Source organism: Strigops habroptila, chromosome 3 (genome assembly GCF_004027225.2).
Source record: "Strigops habroptila isolate Jane chromosome 3, bStrHab1.2.pri, whole genome shotgun sequence".
NCBI lineage: Eukaryota > Metazoa > Chordata > Aves > Psittaciformes > Psittacidae > Strigops > Strigops habroptila.
In genome coordinates, this window is record NC_044279.2 from 9364622 (window position 1) to 9390655 (window position 26034).

The following is a 26034-nucleotide window of genomic DNA, read 5'->3' on the forward strand; positions in this document are numbered from 1 at the left end:
GACTGTTGAAGTGGGCTTTACTAGGAATTTCTCTTGCTGAATTGGAGTAGTGAAGGAGGTGGGGAGGGCAGGAGGGTTAGAGCAACCTTCCCTAACAAGGCTTTAAAAGCTTCAGTGGTAAAGTTATGCTGATGGCAGACTTTGTTACTTGTTTTTCACTGGGAGCAACCCGAAGAGAATTATGTTATGGGCAGGAGATGTTATTTATGTGGGTAGCAACATTGTTGTGTCGTGCCGTTGTTGTTTTTAAACGGGGACGTACATCTTTTAATTAGAACCGTAAAATTAAACTAACACCCCCCCCCAAAAAAAACCACACCCGAACCTGGAGATAGACATCAAATAGCTCTTGAAACGTATAGCTTCGTGCCTTTCCCGGGTTGGGTGGAGGTTTCTGTTCTCCTCTCTCATCCTGCCGCGATGTCTTTCCTTCCCCCCCTCCCCCCCCCGCCTTTCTCTCTGCATGTGCGGTGTGACAGCGGGGGAAGGGGGGGGTCGAGCTTCCCTGCGCTCCCATTGTCAGCCGCTTTCCCGAGCGCGGGTTGAACCGGTGTCCCCGGTGTGCCTCCATGTGCGCGGGGAGCGCGGGGCCGCCGCCGCCACCGCGCCCGCCCCTACCGCTCGGGACCCGCCCGCCGCGTGGGGCAAACGGGCGCCCGCCCGCCCCGGCCCCGGCCCCTGCCCCTGCCCCCGGCCCGCGCCGCCGCCCGCCGCCGCCGCTCGCATCATGCCGCCCCCCGCCCGCACGCCACTCGCGCCCGGGGGCTGCCTCCTTTTCCGGCCCGCGGCGTGTGTGTGAGAGGGGCTTGAAGTTGCCCCGGCGGCGGCGGCGGCGAGGCGGGGGGCCGGGGCGGCTGTCGGCGGCGGCGGGGCGCGGCGGGGCGCGGCGGGGCGCGGAGCCCACCCCCATCACCTGTTACCTCCGCTCCCCAGGTTGCCTGAAGTTCCCCGGCGGCGCCCGGCAGGACGGGGAGCGCCGCGGCTCCGGCTCATAGGGACCCTACAGTGGCTGCTGCAGCATGGGCTGGCTCAGGGGGATTGCCTTGCTTTCCTTGGGAGTATTACTAGCAGGAAGAGTGAACTGCCAGCATGTGAAGAATAACGTGCCAAGGCTCAAATTATCCTATAAAGGTAAGTCTGTTGTTCTCTCTTATTCCCGGCTTGCCTCAAAACCTCTCCTGCGTTGCCCCGTCGCTGCCTCCCCTTCTTACCTTCCTCCCTGGTTTTCCTCCTCTTCCAAAAGGGGAAACTGGCATTAGGAGGAATTTCTAAGGAAAAGACTTAAAAAGCCCCTCTGTGCTACGGGCGGTACCACGCAGTTTAAACACAGACAAAGAAGAGTTAGTTGCATTTGCAGACAAGGACTCCGGATCGTGCTGATCCGTGGAGGAGGGTTTTTTTGCAGTCTTGTGCTATTTCATCGGACTTTACTCTTTAAAACGATGAGACGTGTTTGGCCACCCAGCTAATCTCTCCCGTGCTGGGCATGTAGCGCAGCCCCGGTACCGGGTCTGTTTGAAGCAGCATGGAATAGATGAGGATTTATATTTTCCCTTTTTTAGGCATGAAGTGGTTAATTCTCGAGTCATGAATATTCAGTTTGTACAAATCTGACAATCAGATGCCTAACATAAGCAGTAGATGGTGGGTTTGCCAAGAAACTATAAACTGAAAGGAACAGATCAGTCCAGAAAAGGAGGAAAGGACTGTTATGCGCTAGAAAATGCTGCCTATGGATGTTTAACGCAGTGCAATTTATTTGAACTGGGATTGTTTTCGGTGTAGTCTCATGTATTTCATTAGAGATCACAGGGAAGGCGTAACTGAAGAAAGAGAGCTGTGAGATTACGTTTACGTTTGAAATTGTGTAATGCCACTCACACTGCAATTGTCAGTAATTAACTTTTGTATAACACTGCCAGTATTAAAGGAGGACTCTGAGGTAGGCAGACTCTGTTCTATCTCCATAGTTCCTCTCTAAGTACATTTGCAGAAGGATTCACCAAACCTGGAGACTTGCAACTGGCGAAGAAGTTTAAAATGTAAGAGCTGTAGAGTGTTATTTCTAAAAGGGAGATGTAGGCATCCATGTATCTTCCTATATACATTTCTCACTGAAGAGCTGCCTTCTCACAAGTCTCAGATTATTGAAGGTTGAGAGAAGGTGCAGCAGTTACGGTTCTGAAGGAAGGGAGGAAAAGTAACAAACTGCTTCTACCGTGGAAAAAGAGGGAACATGTGTGTGCATGCCTGGTCATAGATGTCAATCTCAGTTTACAGTACAGTGCTAATACATCTCTTGCCAGTAGAAATGCATTTTCCATTTTTTTTCACCTTTTTTGTGCTGCAGTTGAGAGGGAGGAAAGTCCTCTCTGATACAATGTCAGACGTCATCTTCGCACTCCAGAGGAAAAAAAAAGATATTAAACACCTGCAAAACTTGGATGCACTGTGTGAAATAAATGCATGTGCAAGGTTTTATTGAAGAACACTTCTATGCATATTTGTGTGTGTTTAAACTTGAAAAGATATGTATGGAAAGGACAGTTTAAGCGGTTCAGGTTCTGTTAATTGTGTTTTCATAAGAAAAGCCATTAGTATTTAACACAAAATTGATTACTTTGAATAATGGATTCTGAAGAAATCTTCTACCATAACTCCATGTCATGTCAAAAAACTCATTAAACCCCCTTTAATTGCTTCCAAACTTTTACAATCATACTGAAACTCAGATTAGTGTATAGAAGCATGAATGCTATAAAAATATCCTGTAAAGGGGTTTAACGGCTAATTAATTATTGTTTATTTTTTTTCACCCTCTTAAAGTTTATTGATGGCTCAAGTCCACTACCCCTGCTCATACTGACTGAATTCACAGAAACTAATTTCAGTGGATGGCCAAACTGACTGATAGTGATTTTTCTCTTTTTCTTTGTTTTTTTCCCCTTTTTCTTTTTTCAGCCCCTGACACTGTATCCATATACAATTTAGCAACACTTTGCTACTCTGCTGATGAATTGTTTTCCAGTTCTGCTCTTTTTTTTTGGAGAAAGGGTCTCATTTTCATTTTTTTAGTATATCAGACATCAAATTTTAATATGCAGTCAGTCCTATATAAGCAAAACAGGAAACTGAAAGGAACATTGATGCTGTTTTTGTAATTGGCAGATCATTGTAAAAAGAAAACAAGTTCAAATGCTGGGCAGCCCTGTTTCCTATCTAGCAAAGAAAGTAAATGCATGGTTAATTCAAAGCAAGTTAAATTCTGAACACCTACAGGAGTTCACACCCTGGCCTTTGGTTCACATACTTGACTTAAAACATGTGTAACCCTAAAAATCAGATCAGACTGCTCACATGCTTAATGTTAAGTACCAGTGTAAATGCCTGGCCAGGTCAAGAGGAGCGTGTTGCCGGTGCTGACACATTGATCTCTAAGTATGGGGATACCATTATTCATGAGGGAAGACTAAGCCTTATCAGTTGGTGCTTTTCCAGACAGATTTTGCTTCCAGCAGAGTATTCTATGCACAGATCAATGTGAACACCTTAAGTAGGAACAGACTTAAGAGCTGTAGGTATTAAAAATATGTCTTTTAGGCACTGACTGAATACCTCACATGCTAATATCTATCTCTCAGGGTATACCTCATTGCTGTGTGACTATGTGATATTATGTGATTCATCTCTAGTCAAACTGCTTGCAGTTAGGAAAAGAAGCTACCCAGTTACGTACCCATTCTGCCTCTCCATGAAGAGCTGTGGTTGAGTAAATTAAATTTACGATATTGAAAAAAAAAATACATGAGGTGGAAAGAATGACCCAAGTGACTTCTCTTTTCAGTGACTGTCACTGTGCTTTCTTTTAACATGTATGCTTGTTTTTTGCCTAAACAAATACCTTGAAGCTAATTGTTGGTGCTTGATTTCAAAAGAAATGCAAGGATGTATTTTAACTTCTTGTTTTTCTCAACTAATTAGATGTCAAACATGGTTAAAAAACTCAAGCATTTGCTTGAAGAGTTCGCAAAATGAGTCATGAAGGGTTAAATCCCTGCCAACCTTGATTTCCTATGGTCACTTGTTTTCAAAGGTCCAGTGTTAGCTCTGCCATTTCCCAGGTTGCTGGACAGAAGTTTTGGTGAACTCTTATTCTTGTTTCCTCTGAACTTCTTGTCACTCAGTCTTGCACAAGATTAGAAGCATCCTACAGAGCATGTTGCAGATAGGAAGAGGAAGTGTATAAATGCATATATTAAGGCCACATCTGCGGTCTGAAAAGGTTCTTTCTGTTTATTGTAAAACAGAGTTCTGGTTATTTGGTTTATATCACCTTGATTTCAGTGGCATATTAAAGGAAGGAAATTTGAGGAGAGCACTAGGGAAATCCTTGTCCAGCTGGAATCTGTGGTGAAACTCCTGTTCGGTAGCATCAGGGTTTTGCTCCATTTCGAAGTTTCCAAGCATTTTCATCTTGGTTCATGGATTGGAAAGGTTTTGCACAGATAATGTTTATATCCTTATTTCAGTCAAAGGGAATGAATATGATTAAAGGCCTGATTCAAAGTTCATTGAAGTCAGTAAGTTCTGGATCATAACCTAAATGTGGCAAAACCGGCTATAAAAACTGAAAGATCAGTTAAGCGCTTCAACCTCTGAGCTCTTCTTTTTGCGTCCTTCAAAGGTGTTGCGTCATTATGGTAAAGTAACATGAAATGTCATTGTTGATATGTCAAAAGTAAAGGAACCTTTCTTTGAAGAATATATGGGGTTTGTTGTTGGTTTTTATTTGTTTGTTTGGGTTTTTTGTGTGTTTTGCTGGTTTTTTTGTCTCACTGGCTTTAATTTCAGTGTCAGTTGTAAGTCTCTATATTGTGCACTAGGTCACAGATCCTGTTCAGAAAACTTCTCTTGAGCACACAGTTCTTGGAAAGATGGTGATGAAGTTGAGTGTGTAAAGTTTAAAACAATAAATATAGTCTTAACTCCAGATGGATTTCTTGTATCGTTTATTGTTTCCTATTTTCTTTTGCTGTCCTCTGCATGGGGAGGTAATGGCACAGAGATAGAACCAGCTACAGTAATGTTTAAATATAAACATATAAGTCCAAAGAAAGAGATAGTTTCCATTAACAATTCTTTGATTTACAGATTTTTCCTAAGGCAACTGTGATTTTTGTCTCCACAGGAGTAAATCTTGTAAACCCAACTTTCTCAAATCCATCTGTCGCATCCTATTTCTCTATTGAAAATTACTAAATGCTGTAAGTATGTTTTGTAAGAGTACATGTGTGGTTCTCTTTTGTTATTGTTGCTCAATTGGATACATATAACTTGAGAATAAGTAACTGGAAAAGCATTGCTCACAGATTTAGCTCTATTACTCCCTGGCTCCAATTCAAGCCATATTAAAAATAAGTGTCTTGTTTAAAGTTGCAGTGATAGTGAGAACTACTCCATCCTTGATGTGCAGTTGATTTATGGTTTTATATGGTGGATTTTGATCTGGACGGAAACCTGGCCCTAGTGAAAGTAATGGTAAAACTTCTGTCCTTTTCAATCTGTCCAACATGCCGTGACGAGGGAGGAATGACATTGCGCTGAATTACCTGTATGTATGCTCGTGTAAATGTGATACCTGGCTTGTAGTTTGTTGACCCAGTCTGGTTGTAGTTGATGACCTGCTGGTGGGTTTAATTGTGGTTTTTCCTTTCCATCAAACTCTATAACTCACAATTCAGTACTTCCACAAATATTGGGAAAGCAGGACAAAGTGGGAGAAGGAAATTACAAGAGAAATATTGGCAAGGGTGCCTGTCTCTCTTGAGCTGGGACCAGTATTAGAGTTTGTCTCAGATTTCAAGGTATCTGTTTGAAAAACCTTTTGCTTAAACTGTGTTGTAAGAGTACCCGTCTGAGGGAAAAGCCTCTCCAATGTGCCTGAAAAGAAGGGCAGCCCGAACTTAGGAAGAAGACGGTGAAGAAAGGCAAACTGGTGGTGTTTGCAGTCCAGGCATGGATTTGTAACACTTTTCAGCTTCTACCATTCCTGACGACATTTCTGCATGGCTCCGGCACTCTAGGACCTCACTGTTCAGTCCATGCAGGAAGCAGTGAAGATGTCAGATACAGCCATAACCTCTTCACCCTTTTGCCCCCAAATGATAGGTTCTTCAGAGAAGAGCTGTATGTTGGTCTTTATAATATTGGTTGAGTGCGGTCTTCATGAGACTTGAGAACTGTTAGGGGAGACAGCAGGACTACCCTGCCTGTCCCAGAGCCTGACAGATGACGATGCATCAGGAGAAGCTGATGAAGGAAGTGCCTACGCTCAGATCTTGCCTATATAGGGAAATTTTCAGCTAGTTAATTAGGGCCTGAGACAGGCAGTGTAATTGGAACAAGGAGTGTGAAAACCTAGCCCAACATTCTCATTTTGTGTTTCCAACTATCCCATTTAATTCCAATGGAAAAAGTGGTTTCTGAATTACAGAGCCTCCGTTTTCTGAGAAGCTGGCATTCTCTGTAATTATTTGCGCTGTACGGTTTGCAAATGCCTAAATTATTTATGGACGGTGCCTTATTGACAGCAATGGATACTCTTGCTGTGGACAAGGTGTGCAGCACTTACTTTTACTGTTTGTTACAGCATCTTTAAAACTCTAACCTAGTGAGGAATTTAAACACCCATGGTTACACTGAGCTCAATGGATCTACTGTGAAGTCTGCCTTAAAATTTACTTCTGTGCATAAAGTTTTTTGATCAGGACTGAGGTACCTATCTGCTTATAGTTTATTCAGGTGTGTATTTATTCTATAAGGCATAGCAAAACAGTATTTAAATAAGAAACCCAGTCTTTGCAGGTCGCTACAATGTAAATGGGTTATTTATGATAATCTCTCTGGCGTGTGCCTCTGTATGTATAAGAAGCATTTACACGGAGTTCCACCAGAGAAGAAACCACTAAATTATTTGTATTTTTAACTCCTTCTTTTTGCTTGGAAGTGTTTTTCAGTTTTTACTTAATGCATTGCTGTACTCTGATCCTTTTAATCTGGTTTTGGTTTGCCTTTCATCGATTCTGCATACAGCCTTTAATGTCCACAGCTGCTATTAGAGAGACATCTTTATTATTTACTTCCTCTGGCCTACAGCCTTTTTTTCTCATGCGCATACCTGGAACACTGCAATGGAAGCACAAGCAGTACAGAGTTGCTCCAATATTTTGAACATTTTCTCTATCAGCTGGAGACTGACTTGACCTTAGTTCAATTTGAAGCAAAATCACGTCTTCACCTGAGGCAGTACATGAGTGACCGAGAAGAAAACAAATCCTTCTAAGCAGTGTCAATGGTTGTGACATTTTCCAGTTGTTTGAAAGCTAAAAAGGGTAAAATTGTCTTCAGGCTCCCACGTGCTTATTTTTAAGAAAATGTGTGGGGTGGACCCTGGCAGCTCTATGTCAAAGTTTTAAATGGAAGTCCTGTAGCTTGTCCTGGTGCTCTTGTTAATTAAGGTTAAATGTGAAAGTTGCTGCTGGTGTTGTGCTGGTGCTGGTGGGCGATTCAGCGAATTCCTTCCCTTGCAGGATTAAAGCTCCCTTCAGGAATGTCTGCAAGTTCACGGTCCTCCCACATACAGCCTTCATATAGGTTAGCTGCTCTCTTCCAGCAACAGCTGTGGATGGTGAGAATAACTGTGGGGATAGTACATTTACTTGACTTTTCCTATTTTTTTCCAAGTGGGATAGTGCCCCAATGTACGAGAGAGAAAAGGATGGCCACAGCTGTTGAGAGCATCAGAAATCTTAAGAGTGCTGTAGCCTTTTCTCCTGCACCACAGGAGGTTCTCTGTGGTGTCTTTCTCTTTCTCTTTGACTGACATAGTCAGCCACATTAGGCTCTTTTCACTGTCAATGCAAGAGAGGTACCTCCAGAGAGCTAATCTTGGGTTAGGCAGACTGAATGAGACTTTAAGGGTGCTTATCACTTTTCAGTGACTGTAAAAGGAATTAAGCTCCTTGTTCATTCATTTAGTTTCTTTTTTTTCTGGGAAGGTATCAAAAGAAGGCACCAATTAAATGCTATGGAAAAATTTAGGCTGTATTCTGATCCAAAGCATCCTAATTTAAGAAACTGTCTCTGTTTAAATGAGTATTTAAAGTTGTGCAAAAATCCAACTGATTAAACTTACGTATGCTCTTAGTATCTATGAACTTGAGGTCACCTCTGTTTCTATCTAAATTTGCATTAAACTTTCAATTATAGCAAGAAATATACAGTATGACTACACTTTTCATATTCTTAAAACAATTACCTATCTTACATCTCACATTTCCCATGTCTCTCCTCCTTAATAAGCTCATCCCAAATCCAATGACACATGCTGGAAGTGGCTGTCTGGGGCTGCAGAGCTGTACTAATTTAATAGCTTAATCATTCTGAGCTTTCAATAAGCTGTCCTCTGACAAGCTCTGTTACTTTCTGAATGTTTCCATGCTTTAAAAGAAGAACGTATTCAAGACTAAATTTCATGTAGCATGGTTTGCAAATAAAAATACATATGTATATGTGCAACTCAGAGGACAGGTGCCTTGACCCTGATTCTCCCCTTTTTCAGCTGAACTATTCCAATATTGAGAGCAGAATGAAACCTAATTTAGGTTCATTTCTAGAAAATCTAAATAGACTTACAGTTTGGGGGATTCTTTTCTCACTTTGGGGATTACAGCTCGCCCTTGAGCTAGACACATCTGCAGCAATGCCTGAAATGTGTGAGCACTAGTCTACTTTGTGTCACATCTAGTTTTCACCCTTTGCTGTTTTATAGCCAAACACAGTAAAGTCAGAAGTTTTTGCCATTCTTCTAATGTTTTAAAGTTGTTTGACATTTGTTGGGCTGTCTGCTTATCTCTCCGGCTGGATGTTGCAGAAACTTTAGAAGTGAGCAGTCAAATAAAATTCTCATCTTTTATAAATACTTTCGTGCAAAGTTGGATCTTGCAGGGAACAATCTGAAGAATGAAGTAGTTATTTGCTTTCAACTAACTTGTGGAAGGAGGAAAAAGAAAGCTCTCCTTTACTCTCCACTCTAATGAAGCAAAGCTCATGTTGGTTCTGACAGCCCCTCTTGGCTCCTTTTGAAATTCCAGCCTTGTGTGAGAAAAGGACACAAAAAAGCTCTGTGAGATAATTTAAAGGATTTAGAGCTGCCTTTCAAGGGGGAGGGGTTGGTGGCCTTTTCTAGAGGCAACAGATGATAAATACAGCTCACAAGCATCCAAAAGAGCTGCAGAGAGTGCAGGGTACAGCTTTCATCACCAGCTGACACTGGAATGGCAATAGCTTTCCTTTGCTAGAAACAGATCTCACTCCTGGCCAAGGCATAGAGTGAGGTCTCTTAGGATGAAGTCAAGGTTTCAGGGTGTTAATATTACTTCCCCCCCCCCCCCCATGGATTTCCCAGTGTAATTTTACTACTTTTGCATGAATGTATAGTCTGAAATGGTTCTGACTCCTGATGAAGCTCTTTTTCTCAAAATACAGTAAGGGTGATAGCAGTGATGATGAGTGTTGCTCTGTTGTATATGTAGGCCAACTTGGTCTGATCTCCATCGTGCTAGGCTGTCTACAAAGTCTCCATTCTGCTAGGCTCACGTGGTGAATGCCAGTTCCTGTCGGGTGATCAGAGGGACAGCAGAAACGATGTCTGGGTATCTGAGAAAGAAAACTTTATCTTACAGATTGCTTTTATTTCCTCATATTCCCTTCTACTACAGCAGATAAATGGCTGTATCAAAACTTCCTGCTCTGATGGCCTTGCAGACAACAATATAAATGCGTTCCTGAGCTACCTGCAAATTGCATCGTTAGGAAATTGCTTTATTTCTCAATTGCTGCTCTTCCGATATGTGTCCGAGTCCACCCACAAAGACAAAGTGTATATTCAGATATACAGGAGGTTACGATAACATCTTCAAAGAGCTCTAGTTGGCACTTCTCTGAAATATCCTAAATATCAGCGATGCAGGATGATGGCTGTTCAGTGGGAAGCCCCCACCCTTACTGCTGCTCTAAATATGTATCCTCAGTTGTTTGTACTCTAGCCATAAAAACTGACCTCTAGCAAATAGGCAAGCAAGATTTCATCTCGAGTGAAGAGAGTCAGGAATCTGTTAAATTTGAAAGAAAATTCCTCATAGCTCTTTTTAAATGAGTGTTATGAAATAATAATATAGTGAAAATTTGATTTTTCTCTGCATCCTGGAGTATCGAGATCAACAATAACATAAATTTCTCATTCCACTTTTTTTAGATTTTGTTTCCCATCTGTGATGGAACTGTAATCCACTGGGAATTCTACTTCCTTTTCTGGCATCCTTTTACAATTTTGTGTCTTTCATCATTCGTTTAACTCCCACTGGAACTCACACTCTTTGCTGGACAACAGTCATGCAAATTAGGAAAGTTTTGCTACCCTCTCCTACAAATGGAAGTTGGAGGTTAACAGAAACCCAGCACCACAGCTGATGATATACATGAAGCCTGTACTGTAATGGGAATCAAAGAAAGTACCATAAATGTGAAATCCTATTAATTTGTTGGCTCTTCTGTGTCAGCTTCTTCACCTGTAAAGTGGTATTAAGTGATCTCATGAGGAATTGCTTGAGGTCAGAGACTCGCCATGCTTATTCAGAGCTGCATCCTACTCTCAGAATAATCCCATTAATGTGTATATTCACAGTTCAGTCAGAACTTACTTTTGATCAACATACAAAGGCCTTACAGGTACTTTAAAGTGATTATAATAATTGTATTCACATCTGTGTATGCCTGTGACATGAAACACATGCCTATTATCCAGAAAGCGTATCTAATTTAATTCCATTTGTATATTCCAGGGGATTCTATACCCTTCACAATGTTTTTTGGAGTATCCACCTCTATTTCACACTAAATACACTGTGAAGGTGATTATAGATGATTCTGGAGAAGAAGAACCTTTGTTCTTCTTGTTTAGTTTTAAGTTCCTCTTTGTTCTTTGTTTAGTCTTTTCAATACTGCCTACCAAAGGTGCGTGAGTACTTGCAAGATCCTGGCTTATTTCTCTGAGTTTAAGATAAGCTGCTCTTTTTTTCTAAACATAGCTGACAATCACATTTTAAAACTCAGAGGGAGTTGAGTTAAAAAATGTGTTTGGTTTTTTTTCTTGTGCTTAGCAGACAAAATGAAAATCCTCACTTTGGGCAATTCCTCCCCTTTGCACTCAGTCTGAACATACCTTATCAGTTCACTGATGTTTAATACTCTGCCCCTACAAGTGTACATTGTCCTTCCTAATAGATTCTGGACACAAAACTTCTGTTTCTTTTTGCACACAGCTCTTTTTCTGGCTTTCCATACCCAAAATGCTTCCCAACCTTCTCCAGGATGAGGGCAGCCTTTCTTAGACACTTAGGGAAATATTCGGTAATCAGTTCAGTCAGTTATAATTGCCTATCATTTGTGACTCGCTGAGTGGAAAACTGTTGCTTGACAGCCCTAGTTCAAACCTAATAATGAGGATTAACTGCTATAATAAATTCAGAAATGGAATTCTGCACCTCTGTAAGATTCACATCCTCATTCCTAAAATAAGTAAGAAAGCACCTGTTCCCTTCATCATCCTGGCCCTTGTGAAAGTAAAATTGGCTGTTTGTTTCATGTATTCCACATACCTTAAATGCAGCATTTAAATATTACCTTCAGTGAATTAATTCCAGGAATTTCTTTTTCTTTGCTTTTATATTTCCTCATGCCGTTTACATGATGTAATGGTTGTTTTGAATAGCATTCTTTTTCCATAATAAAGCACTGGATTTTATGTCATTAATTAAGAAATACAGAGCAAATAAAAGATTTTGTATGATTTTTGGTCTTATTTGACCACATGCTGCATATTTTTCTGACAGTTTTGCTGGTGCTAGAAGAGCTAAGTCCAATTCTTGAGGCTGGTAAACAGACCAACAGAGACCAATGTAAAAAGTCCTGTTTACTGGAGTAAAGAAACTTTAATTTGTCTTCAAAGATAGCAGTATCAAGTGTCGTGTGTATTATCATTCTGTATTAGAAATTTTAAGCTATCATCAATTATTCTGGTGTAAACCAAGTGTAACTTCATTAAATGACTGTGACTGCAGTGATGCATGTTTAGACCACTGATGCTGCTAATTGACATTGCACCAAAGGGACTGAGGACAAGACCGAGCAATGCAACTTCTAGTTTTTTAACACAATTTCCATAGCTGAGACCATAAACAACCTTTTAAGGTCATTTCTCATAACTGCCACTCTCTTAAAAACTTTTTCTATCATCAGCATGTAGCAATATGACAAACACTGAATTTTGTTTCACTGTAGGTTCACCATCATTACTATGCACAGAAAGTATTTTACCTTATGCCAGACATATGGAAGTGATCAATGTATGTAAATTACATGAGGAGAGGTGAAATACAGCTTTTTAGACTAGGAAATGTGTCTTGTTTCTGGTTATAAGACACTGAAACCACACCAGAAAATGAAACTTTAGGTCTTAAGACAAGTTTTCCTTTAAAATAACAACTGGTGAGTGGGTAGAATATCAATGATTTTTGATAATCACCATGAAAGCACAGTATTGTCCTGAGCTGAACCACTCGGTCAGGTCTCTCGGACACCAGGGTTTAAGAGGCAATTGCTTGCATGTGTGGGGCCAGACTGTGAACCTGCTCTATGCAGAAGTGCACTGTTCTAGAACACGGTGTGCTCAGTAGTACAAGTCAAGTTTCTTCAAACATGGGGTTTAACAGGCAGGGCCAGCTTAAGTGTCTGCTATTCATTTTCCTCCCCTGATCATGGTGTGCCCATGGTGCAATGATTTGAACCTACTCTAAAAATCAGGGGTTTTGAGGAGCTGAGTTATTTTCTAGGGTTCTGAGTGACCAAGGGAGGAAAAAGCAAGAGCTTAAGTCAGCTCTGCCTTTCAAATCATTTGTAAAATTATTGTCCCCCAGCTGGTCTCTAAGAAATCAATACTTATTTTGTGACCAAAATGCATTCACTGTGATCCCAACATTTTCCATTGCAAGAAAATTGGATTTTTACTTTTTTTTTTTTTTTTTTTTTTATTTTTTTTATTTTATAGTCGGTATTGCAGAGTAAGAAACTAATCTAGAGTCTGGCAAGGCTTTAGTCTAAGGCATTGTCATATCTTTCATTCTGAGTTGAAAAATGGTCAGATCACTGGATTTCATAAATGTGTGGAAAGCTGTCAAAGCTGCTATTTGCATGTGAATGGTCAGCTGAGGTAGGAAAGGAGATATGTAAATAATTCTCTAGCTAGCTCCTGGCAAAGATCATTGCTTTTCAAAGTGCTGTGAAAAGCAGCACCGTAAAACTTTAACCAATTCACAGGTATGGAAACTCCTGTGCCTTAAATAGATCTGCTGTAATAATGACCACTTGGGGAAAAATGAATCTTAAAAAGCAATATTGGGTCTCCCACTACAATACATTTTCTATTTCTTCTAATATTTCAAAAAAAGATAAGCTAAAAAAGCTACCCTTTCCTCCCCCATGAGTGGGGGGAAGGAAGGAAAAAAGGACGAGAAAAAAAGAGCACAGGATCTAAGCAGTAGGCAGATGTAGACCTTCAATGAAAGTCTGGCAGACAAGTGTGATAGGAGTGGAAGAAATGTAAAGGATTTGAGTATTATTCTGCATTATGTCAGTATCTGACCCAGGAGGCACCCAAAATAATCATTACTTTAATCTTCCTTACAAACTGCTCAGCATTTCGCTATTCTGCTCTGCTGTTGTGCTGCAGTACATGCTCAACTAGGTAGAATGGATGAATGTTTTAGTTTAAAACTAAATGTATCCTTCAAAAGATACAGCATCATGCATCCAAAAAGGTGAAAAAGTGAAAGTAAACAATAGAAAACTGCGGACCACAGAGTAAAATAAAAATCTTAATAGGCTTTGAGCCAGACAATTTTCTACATTTTTTTATTGTACCTCGTGTCTGCTTAGATAGAATTGGCATGTGTATATATGGAGAAAGATTTACTAAGCCATTTATGCCTGAAACAGCTCCAAAAAGTATGATTAGGCAGGCACAAGGACTAGAAAATGTTTCCAAAGTGAAATTCACGTTCAAAGGTGATGTGGATTATGTACCTACCCCTTAATCATGACATAATGTGGGACTATTGCTGTAGTTTACCAATATAATTTCCCCCAGTATTGTTTTGTAGTTTCCTTCTACTTACCTCAAAATACCATGATGTATTTCATTCTAACTTCATAATTTGGTAAATAGCTTGTATCATTCCTGTAATCATTTACAGCACACATTTTCTTCCTCAGACAGCTTCTGCAAGCTAATTTGATCTGGTTACATTGTGGTGAAAGTAACTCACAAAGTTAAATGCAATTTCATTCACTGAATTTAGAAAGGGCAATTGTTCAAAGGCTCTGGGATTTGCTCAGTCACACTAATATTCCTGTAATGAAACGTGATTTGTCTTGATATTTACCAGGAGATTAGAAATGTAAAAAAAAGGATTGATCTTACAAACTCCTACTCATATGAGTAGTCCCATTAATTTCAGTGTACATGGCACTTGTGGCGTGAAGTGCCGTTTTGGGAGTTTATACAAGTTCTTCCTCACTTACAAAAAAATAAACCAACAGAACCAGACAATTGTAAGGATCACTTGAGATTTTTGAGGTCTGCCCAGTTAATGGAAAGAAATGAGGAAAAAAACCTCTGCAAAATATTGTTCTGTTCCCAAATGAAAGTTTTCATTCCGTAACAATCCCTCCTGATCCTGCTTATCGCAATGCTCCACTGTGCTCTACACAAGAAGAGCATTGCATTCATTGCCTGGCTGTGGTTCATTGAATCCAGTGGATACAGTGTCAACTGAAGTCACTACAAAAGACCCTCACTCAGTGTGGTGGATCTTTGAGTCCTTTTAAGTGTGTGTATCAATATAAAATTTTACATGACACATTAGACACAAATCAGCCTTGAAGCAGTTCCACTGATTCAAGCACAGTAACTTTAGATAACTAATACTGCAATGTTGGAATAGGGTTTCAATAACCGTTCCCATATCTACCAAAAAAGGGGCACAACATTGTGAAGACTTTTATCCCCTACTGGAGTGTAACTTATTAAGTGTAGCCACAGCTCCAGGCACTTTGAGTGAAAGTTGCTACTGCCTGCTTCTCACATGAGTTCACTGGAGAGGGCCCCTGAGATCTCTCCACAGCAGGAGACTCCAGAGCTGCTTTCCTGCCACTCCAGATAGCTGCTAACACTAGCAGGAGAGTAAGGAATCCCTGCTCCTTTTCAAACATCAGTTTGACAAAGCAGGACAGCGAGCATGGGGCCATGTGCTCCCTCGCCCCAGACAACTTGTCAGTGGGCTCTCAGTGGTCTTTGCAAAACAGCAAGAGGAATCTCAAATTGCAGCCACTCAGATGTAGCCACTTGTGGAGACACTTCTATTACCCTAAAATTTATTGTGGCCTTGTCACATGTTAAGAAAATGCAGAAAGTCTCAAATGCAGTAGAGGGTGGTGGGGCAATAAGATTTTTCACATTTTATGATAGGTGTACATTTAAAGAAGGAAGCAAAAAAGAATGTTTTCTATTAAAAATAGGAGCGGAAACCATTTGTGGCATAAAATCCAATAGGAAACACATTTGCGCTACTTCTGATTATGGTGCAGTTGGCTGTGAAATCCTTCAGTAGGCTGTAAAGGGCATCGATTTAATTAATTGGAGCTGTTACTTAAACTATGTTAGCAATCAGAGAACAACCCACAGAGTAACTCATAAGTAAACAAGTCTCTGATGCCTTGGAACAGAGGCATCCTAACACTTCTCTAGTGCTGGACAAAGATGATGTTGAAAGGTAGAAATGGTGTTGTGTATTAACATATATACAACAGATATATATATAAAGAAGGCCACTTACTGTAAGAAAGTCTCTGAGCCTGTTCAAGTGATAACTAAAAGACACAGAGACATCAGACATCTATGCAGAATTACCAGCCAGTGGTAGGGTACCTGGAGTGTAAATTCAACACAGGAAACTCCTTCCCCTGCTTTGTGCTACTGAGATCAGAAGCTGTCTCCCACCTGACTAGCCTTCCAAAGGGATTTTTTGAGTCTGCCTAAGCTCAACCTATCCCTCTGTGAAGTCAACCTGAGGGAAGAAACTTCCCAAACTCTCTGAATTCTGAAAGTATCCCTAGGTGCATGCATGCATTTACCTACATAATGTATACAAATATAAAGCTATTTGCACACCCATATTTGGACCAGATCCATAAACAATGCAAAATTTCACCACACCCTGCTGCAAGTTATTTTTAGCTGTTCCTCAATGTAAATGTCTAATTCAAAATTAAGTTTCAAAATAATGAATGATGTGTTTTGTGTTGCAGTGAGTATAAACGTTTGCATTGCATAGTGGATGATTTAAGCATGAAAGGTCTTGCATTCCTAAATTTGTTACAGAATGTGGGTGGGAGGTGGATCTTTTCTCCTTTGCTCATACCAGGAAACAAAGAATGAATGAATATTTGTCATGATGTTTCATCAAGACAGTGTTAACATTAATTGAAGGTACACGTGTATGTTGTGGTGAGAATGACAGCTTGCTTACCATAAAAATTTCTGAAAACTGGGACATTGGCTTTTAGTATTTGTACAGGGTGTTAGCAGTGTTGGTGTTGAACCTACCCAAACAGGAGCCTTCTGCAGTAGTCAGTCAATTAGGCCAGATATGGAGGAAATCAAATGCTATTAAAAAACCCCCAAACAAACCAAAACCAAAAAAACTCTTGATAAAACCCCAAACCCCAACCAAAACTAAAAAAAAAACCCACACCAAAAATCTGGCACAATTTTCTTCAGCTCTGACATAAGGGCTATTAGGAACTATGTCTCTTCCTGTCCTCCTGTCCTTTCCTTAACTGTCCATGGCTAGTCTTCAGAAGTCACTGTGTTAGACTGGCTATTGGTCTGGCTGTATCTTACTGGTTTTATATTCCATCTCCAAGATCAGCCTGGAGATTTCTCCATCAGTGTCAGGATTCATGCTCAGTCCTGCCCCCAGGACAAGGTGATTCCCATGTATACCTGCTAAGGAACAGTTATAACGAAGAAATAAGAAATAAGGAAGAAGAAATAATAAGAAGAAATAAAGGGCTGCGATGGTTTTTTTTAGCAATGTCCCTGTGTCTTGAACTGGAAATGGAATGGAATTTTATCCTTACGTGCATTTAAAAAAACTCGAAACAGTACAAAACAAAACCCCCAACAACAATAAAACCCCCAAGCAGAGCTATTTCTAATAAAAACATTACTCATACTAGTATCATAGCCCTGACTTTACATTTATTGGCATATATGCAAACTTATAAAGCTGTATGGATGTTTGCCATATGCAAATCCATCCATCCATAAATCAGTGTACAGACTGGAGACTGCACAGCTGAAGTGACTGTAATGGTAAATGAAACCTTTCACCACCAGGTCAAATGCAGTTCAGCATATGTGCTAAATGAAAAAGAACTATCATATAGGAATCGATCTGTGGCATGTGTGAAATGAGTGACTGACCAGTTCACACTGTTTACCACCACAATTGGCACCCCAGGTTTAAGCTGGCAAATAAGTCAGAGCTGAGCTGCGATGGCAAAGAACTGGAGCAACCTGGCTGATGAACATTCTCTTTAAGTCATGCATAAAAAGAATTTGCCTTATGGGACTGTCTGGTAGTATATTACAAGGATTAGGCAGGCGTTTTCCATCAAAATGAATTGTCAATGAAAAAGGAAGTTTCCATTTAATCAAAATTTTCCACCAGTTCTATCCAAATGAAAACATTACTTTGGACTGTTGTGCTGATATAAGGCACATAATATAGTATCTGTCTGACATTAACCTCTCTGTGTTCAGGGTAACAGCAAGGTTTATAAGAGCTTTGTGTGTTTTTCGCTGCTTTCTTCCTCATTCTTTCCTGCACAGGACCATAACTCTTACTAAAATATTTGAGAGTGCTTCAGAAATTAGCATAAGGCTTATATGATAGCAGGGCAGCATAAAACATATAGCCCAGTCTGAAATTCTGGACAACAGGTCTGCATCAGGGTTGAGGAATGTTTATCCTTTGTATAAGATGCAGTTCCCTGTCAGAGGACATCATTTCCAGGCCTCTTGATTTGGGGATATGACTTGGCCATGTCTGGGCTGTGGAGTATATTCACTGTTTTTCCCCACTAAAGCCTAAGAAAGCTGGACACCAGACCAGAACAGACATAGATAAAATGATTAAAAGCAAAAGTTGTGCGTTCCTGGATTTATTTTTTTTTAAAGTTGTCACTCTATTGAAAGTTCAGCATTTTGCCTGTTTGTCTTAATTTGAAAACAGATGTTGGAATATTGTAATTTCCCTGGAGACAAAAAAATTCCTTGCTTTTCTCAGCTTTACTTATTCCTGCTATGAAACTCTGTCGTGCCAGAAAAACAGTGCTTCTTAAAGCTCCTATGTGAGTTGTGAAGCTCCAAACCATCTTGACACATACAGCTATGTGTTAACATCAAAACACAGTCCTCAACATTTATTGCAGCAAAACCAGCATTACAAATTGACATCTGATTCTTTAATATTATTTAATACGCTATTTTTAAATAATAGTGTTGTTATTGGTTATTGTTGAATTAACAGAAGGTTGTGGTTTTTTTTTGCTCTACTTTTAAAGAATAAAGCTTTTAAGACATTGAGAAGTTCAGGTATGTGTTTGCCTTCATGTTTCAAGGATGTTAACAATGTCAGGAAGATTGGTCTTGTGGCTAAAACTCGGAACTGTTAGATGATCTTCAATTCCAAGATCTTAAACAAACTTTCTTTGTGACGTCAGATGATATCTCTGTGCCTCAGCTTCCAATCTGGAATTACTTTTTTGTACACAGCTGTTTTATTTTCCATTGACTTTGCATGTTTTTTAGAGGCAAGCACTATGTTTCTGCGCAATGAGATTCTATCTGGACTTCTCAGGACAAGCAGTACTACTGATAAATAAGAGAAGTATTTAGTTCAAGGCTCAAACAAGCGTCTGAGTACGAAGAAAAAAGCCTTACTCTTGCTTTCTTTTAAAAAAGCAATAAAAAATAATAAATATATATTTTAAAAATCTTTGAATAATTCCTTAACAGTATATCCAGCCTAATTTCAAAAACCCAAGAGTTTTAGTTGCTTGAAAGATACTTTTTTGACTGCATTACTTCTGCAGCTGAGAAGTGACTGTTTTTAGAAGCCTATTCCTTATAGAGGGAGGGAAAAAAGGTATTTTTAGTTGAAGAAATCACTTTGATAATTTCCTCTTGGTCTTAAAGATTCTTTAAATGATTATTCCACCACAAATAAAATCTAAAAGCTGACAATTTTTGCTTTCAGAATTTCTCTCTTACATGTCATCTTCATGTAATGCAGTTCTCTAGATATAAAGGCTGCAAAATTATTCAAGTTTGTTGCATGCATTCATTTCAATATGAAAAGGCACGTTTGCCTCACATTACTGTTGAGAAGCAGTTTCATTTTCCTTCTGCTTGGTGCTGAAACTCTTCGTGCAAACTCCTCTTTTTCTTTTTCTCTTTTTTTAATTTTTTAATATGTGGTTTCAGGTATAGTTTGTTATGTCAGTCGACTGGAACAGTATAGATTATCAGGGGACTTCCAGGTGTCACACAAGAAGAATTACTGTTTTCCAGAACAAGCTGTGCAGTCCCCGAGGCTCTGGCATAGATGAATATAAGAGTGTTACTAGGCATAGAAAACATTTCTGAAAAGTTAATCCCATGTTGTGTTTGAATGTTAAGGAAACCATCTACTCATTCTGAAGGGTTTAACCTTTCTTCAGGAGGTAAGTCTGAAACAATGGTCCTTATTTACAAAAGGTTTCCTTTATTTTCCATATGGAATACAAAACCAGAATTTCTCCTTTGCTGGAGTTGCTTCTTCCCTGATATAAGTACACATTGCCATTGTTGATTCATTCAAATACAGATTGTTACAGTAATGATAAGTGACAAGTTATGTGTTATTTTGAAATAACACACATTATGGTTCACATCATGTCTTCAGAGACCCAAGCAATGTGTTATTTCACATTGACAAATGCTCCAAAGTGTTTGTGCTTATGAATAAAATATTGTCCATGTAACTCGACTTTCAAGTGCACATTGTGAAATATTAGGATGTGGCCATCATCACAGTCATCCTAAACCTCTGTCGCCTGCCTCTTGGATTACTGCTCTCCCTTCTTGTTCGCTTGTTCAAAACTTTTGGAAAGACATCAGTGGACTTTGATCAGTCCTTTAAACCGATTGTGCCTGCTTGTTACTGCCTTAGTCGGTATGAGACTGGATGTAGTTCAAGTCCTCAGTATTGCTCTATGGAGGCTCAATTTGAAGCCTGTTAAATTCGGTAAGAGTCTTCCTGTTGATTTCCATGTCCTACAACCCAGACCACAGTCTTTGGTCATAGCTGATGTTACAACACTAGTTCTCTTTCTGAGCTCAACCCCAAGAGCTGGCCTTACCCAAGGGGACAGGCCAACATACGACATTATTTGCTTGCCTGGGATTTCTGACAAAATCTTTTAAGTGGTGTGTCAACAGGGCTAGGTCTTGCTATGCAAGCTCCAAAGTGCTTTAACATATGGGAATGATGTGAGGGCCAATTTTTGCACAGGTGCTTGTCAGCTACATGCAACCCTTGGTTTGGTCTCTTGAAACCGAGCTATTAAATGTGCGTGATAACTGCGAGTTGAGAAGGGTAACAAAAAGCAGTGTAGGACCTGGTGTTACACAGACTTCTTCAGGCCTTGAGTGAACAGTATTTTGTCTGTCTTTGGACTGCTTGGGGTGCTGCATTCTTCTGGGACGGATAAATGTACAGTCCAGGCATGCCCAGAGAAGCCAATTCTGTTAGGCTGATAGTGATTGTTCTCACATAAGAAATATCCAGGACTGTGGTTTTTGCAAAATCCAGAAAAAATGTGAATCAAATCAGCACATCTTTTCCAGTTCCAGTGAAATTTACCTCCTACATAACGTTTCCAATATAGAAAGTATTTCAAGAGGAAAATCTCACATGGATTAATGTTTATTGGTTGCCAAGGTGATAGTTTGGAGACTTCTCTAGCACAAAACAGATAATATTATAAGCAGAAATAGATTAGTACAAGGAGAAAATTTATCGACTTCAGGGAAGACAATGTTCTGAGTGTTTGTTATACCTTTTAGAGATTAAATTTTGCTTTGGTGATTTTTCCACTCATTGCCATACTTTTGTACTGTAATTTGTATGACAGGAGAAATTAAATCTCCACATGAAGACTGTATGCCACTGTGCCATGTAAAAAAGTGTTTCTGTATGGAAAACCTGATAATCCATTTAACAAGGCAGCCCTAAGGTAGGCAGGGAACTGAGACACCATAGGATAAGTAGTCATGCCAAGGTCATGCTGTGGCTTTCTAAGAGATGTGGGAAAAGGACACAACCACATCAGTCCTGAATTATCCAAATTTTGAATGGGGAAAGCCAAAACAAACAAAAAGAGTATTAATTGATTTTATTTTTGAGGAGTCAAAATGAGGAGCTTTAGCAGATGCTACTGAGATTGACAGCTGGGAAAAAAAACAGTCCAGATATAAAGGAGGAAAACAAAACCTGAGAATTTCTGTATTTGTTTCTTTTCAGCAAGTAATCTCTTTAAATTGTCTTTTGTAATCATTAAAGAATATCAATATGTTGGGCTTTTACAAACCAAACATGACTGTGGATCTAAGCAAAAGAAAGCATTTAAAACATGATTCACTCAGAATCATTTCAAGCCTAGCAACAAATTACAGGGGCATGTCGGACAGGACTTGGAGCTGAATCCTTCACAGTTCTGTACCAGAGTCCGTCTGTACCAGGTCTTCCTCCCTTTTTATGTTCTCCCTACCACCATCACGGTATGTCATATCATGTGTTATGGAGAAAGGTGTGAAGTAATCATGTTCCTTTAGAGCTGAACATCCCTAACTCCTTGTCAGTTATTGCTAGGTTTTGTTCTCCCATCTTACCACTGCAGCTTTTTTTGCAGTTCTTCTAAGCAAAACCAAGACAAAGTGATAATGAATTTTTAGATTCTTTGATTGACTGATTTCAAATTATATTCAGTTTTATCTATACCCTTTGATATTTCTAAAGCAGCCCCGAACCTCGATTTTTCAAAGGTTGTTGGATGTTTAACACCTTTGAAAGTACTGTCTTTTAAGACAGACAAACCAAATCAAAATAGTATTGCTCATTCATCCTTTAAAAATCATGTGTTCTTCTCAGCTCTGCCCCATACTGTAAATTTTTTCAATCATGTCCATAGTTCATAGATCACTTTTAGTCAGATGCCAAAGTAGTCTCTGGACTTTCTAATGTATATATGTATGCGTATATTCTAAATATATATTATAAGGTAAGATACAAATATTGCAAGTACATTATATTATAGTGTCTCCTGGATACAAGAGAGAGATTAAAGCAAACAAAATCAATCAATCGATCAATCATAAAACTTGCCAGAAATTCAAGCCAAACTTTTCAGGCTTGGAAACATATTTCCCAACCTTTAAAAAACCCATTAGGTTTCTTTAAATTAGCATAAAGGTTTTCACTATCCTGAAGAGTTAGACCATACCAGTTTTCTGATATTTTAACTCCACTGGATCAGAGGACTGCTCATCTCTCTTGCCATGAGATTTTGTTTGTGTCTCAAGTAAGAATTTTCTGTTATCTTGATTATTTACTGAGAGACTTTCAGATGAGATCATCTGGCTGGCTGTATGAGAGAGATCTGACAAGACATTCGTATTGTCCAACGCTTTCCAAGGATGGTGCACAGTACCCTGACAGAGTCTAACAGTGATGAGAGCAAACAGATTTTGATACCTAATTGTCAGATAACTCAGATATGGGATGCTTTCTAACTCAAGGACTGAAAAGTTTATTTTGCAAAGTTTATTCAGTGCTGAGATTTCTTAATTGTTCATGACAGCAGTTGCCTACTCCTTGAGCTGTAATTAAGTCATATAAGCAGGTGTTTGTTTTCTCCTGCTGCTGCTGACCCTAATGAATTCAGCCCATTTTTCCTTAGAATGTGAATGCCTATTTCTGTTTCCATTGTAGGTTTGGCTCAAGGTCATATTTGGTCAATCAAGAGACAGGAGTCCAGTGGCACCAAGTGTGTACTGAAGTTAAAGGTGTTTGCACCACATAACCCAAATATCACCTATGTAATTGTGCTACTTTTCTTAGAGGAGCTTCCCAGCATGGATGACTATTATGGATTTTTTGCTGTTTGCTTGTTTGCTGGACAAATCAGATGAGTATGAAGGTCACAGGGGTTCCAGGATGGGCTGCCAGAAGGAACTTGCATATTACAGGGAAAGCAGTTTGGTGTCAGGTCCACTCAAGCCACTGTTAAGCTCATAGAATGGTTTGGGATGGAAGGGACCTTAAAGCTCATCCAGTTCCAAATCCCTGCTGTGGGCAGGGACACCTTCCACTAGATCAGGTTGCTCCAAGCCCCATCCAACCCGGCCTTGAACACTTACAGGGATGGGGCATCCACAGCTTCTCTGGGCAGCCTGTGCCAGGGCCTCACCACCTCGCTGTAAAGAATTTCTTACTAATACCTAATCTAAATCTCCCTTCTTTCAATTTAAAGCCATTACCCCTTGTCTTATCCCTACACACTCTTGCAAAAAGTCCTTCTCCAGCTTTCTTGTAGACCCCCTACAAGAAAGCAGCCTTTCTTGTAGGCTGCTATAACATCTCCCTAGAGCCTTCTTAAGATCTTGAATATGCATTGAACAGTGTTAGTCAGTCATGCTTTCTAGGAAACATGTTTCAGGTATGTTACAACATTCACTAAGCCAAAGTTTACTGTTCTCTGTGATCACAAAACTCCCAAGAAATGTATGGCATTCTGCCAGCTCCATTTGGTGCATCCACAAAATGTGCTCAAAGATCAACTGTGAGATTGCTGAGATGGCTAATTCAGTTGTCAGTATGCTTTGCCATAAAAATTGCTCAAGAATAAAGAGTTCTGTCTACGGTAGGGCTCAGCTATAGAGAAAATAGCTGTTTAATGTCTGTTAATAGGGATAATAGGCCAAGAGTTTTGAAAATTATTCCGGTCATACAAACAGTATCTATTGGTAGGCTCTGATGAAGTAAGTGTTGACTAATGGTCGGGGCTACCAATATCTATCAGCTGAAATTGATCATCCTATGCCTGCAGGGCATGAGGAAATGCAGCATGAAGCAGAATAGGGAACTAATGCTCTGTAGTAAGAGACATAGGCATAAAACATGGATGTGAACATAGTTTCTCTAAATGAATCTTGAAATTAAAAAAATAAAAGTGAAAATGGGTAGTGTAAACCTTGAAAACATGGCCCTTTGCTTTAAAAATCCATAATAAAGTGAATCTAGACACTGATACACATTACTTCTCCATATCTCTAGCAAAAACAAATGCAAAAGGAGTGTATGGGCTTGACAATGTGATTTTTCGATAGAGTGTAAGGCAGCAGTCTCCCAGAAGTGGAGTGCAAGGCTTCAGACCAGTTTTCAGTAAGAAGAGCTTAGTCCCAAACTATGATTTGTACCTTCAAAACCAAATTGAACTTTCTCATTCTTCAACTGCTAAATGGAACTAGTGCTACCAGATCAGCTTAGAATCATGTCAGGCTGAAGGGTGAAAAGTATTGATATTATTAATAATGAAGGGTAACCATGGACATTACAGAGGATTTGTCTTCACTAACTTGGGACAGAGTTAGAATGCTTTTGAGGCAATTACACTGATATTAGACTTCTGTTTACCACATAGTGCTGTGGTTTAGCGGAACATGAAGTTACAGAAAGATGAGAGCATTGCGAGGCAAACTGATTTTCAATATCTGAAAAATAAACCTCTCTAACACATTTGGTAAAGTGCCTGTGACCTAAATGTTGATTATATCATATTAAAAAAGGGAAATGTTATTACTGGAGTCAAACTGCAAATTCCTGAAAAGTTATGCATCTCTACTGAAATGAAAGGAATTGCAGTCACTTTACCAGGACAAAGTTTGTCATTGTAATTTTACTTCTGAAAATAGGGTTACTTGCACAGCAGTTCTTGGCCACTCACTGACATGAACACATCTTACTTTTTTTTCTTAACTGCATTGATTTTTTAACAATAGCAGTTTACTGCTCTTCAAGTCTAAGGATATAAAAAAAAGCAAGATCTCAAGTGTAGAGAGGACATTTTTGATTAAAACTAGAAGAGCTGGATAATGTAGTCAAGGCTTTGGCCATACATACACTCGTTCAAGTCTGCAGTAAGGAATAAGATCTATTAAGAAAGAAAAGTATAAAGTTTTTGTTCGATTTGTTTTACAATACTGTACATTTTAGAACATTGGTCGAACCTCTGGCTTATGGTTGAAAACAGCAAAAAGGACACCTTTGCATCTCTTGTACATTGCCTTGGATTTCTTTTGAATTCATATTGGAATTTGTAATGAAATCAAAAACTCTGTTTTTATATAATAACTAGAAAATAAACTAAAATAATAAGACATGAACTCCAACAATATGAACCTCTTACACTGAGTGTAAGTAAGTGCCTGTTTAAAGGGATTTCTGTTCATCATTCTTTATAATTCAGTGTGATATTGTATTCCATCACCAGCAGCTTAATTTATTTCTTTCACCATCTGTTCTTTTTCTTTTCTTCTTCCATGCCAAAAAATCAATAGTGCTCAATGAGCAAAATGAAGCTATTCTGTAATTCAAGTAAACTGCTTTTATTCTGTTGTTATTCAGAATATATTGGCCTATTTCTTACACTGGTTTTATTTAGCTAACCAACCCTTTTGTTTTCTAAGCCTGT

General features: G+C 39.4%; 1 protein-coding gene across 2 annotated transcripts in view; it reads left to right on the forward strand.

The window, feature by feature from the left end:
• Positions 1-335: 335 nt before the first annotated feature.
• Positions 336-26034, forward strand: part of SEMA3A (semaphorin 3A) — a 166520-nt gene continuing 140821 nt past the window's right edge. Inside the window, exons 1-2 of one of the 2 annotated variants that reach the window (XM_030480259.1) lie at positions 336-390; positions 934-1131. In XM_030480259.1, the coding sequence (XP_030336119.1) occupies positions 1020-1131 (112 nt within the window). In that variant the 5' untranslated portion in view covers positions 336-390; positions 934-1019. Of the gene's footprint in view, positions 391-627; positions 1132-26034 lie in introns of those variants that run through there. The other variant, XM_030480258.1, reaches the window with a different exon arrangement.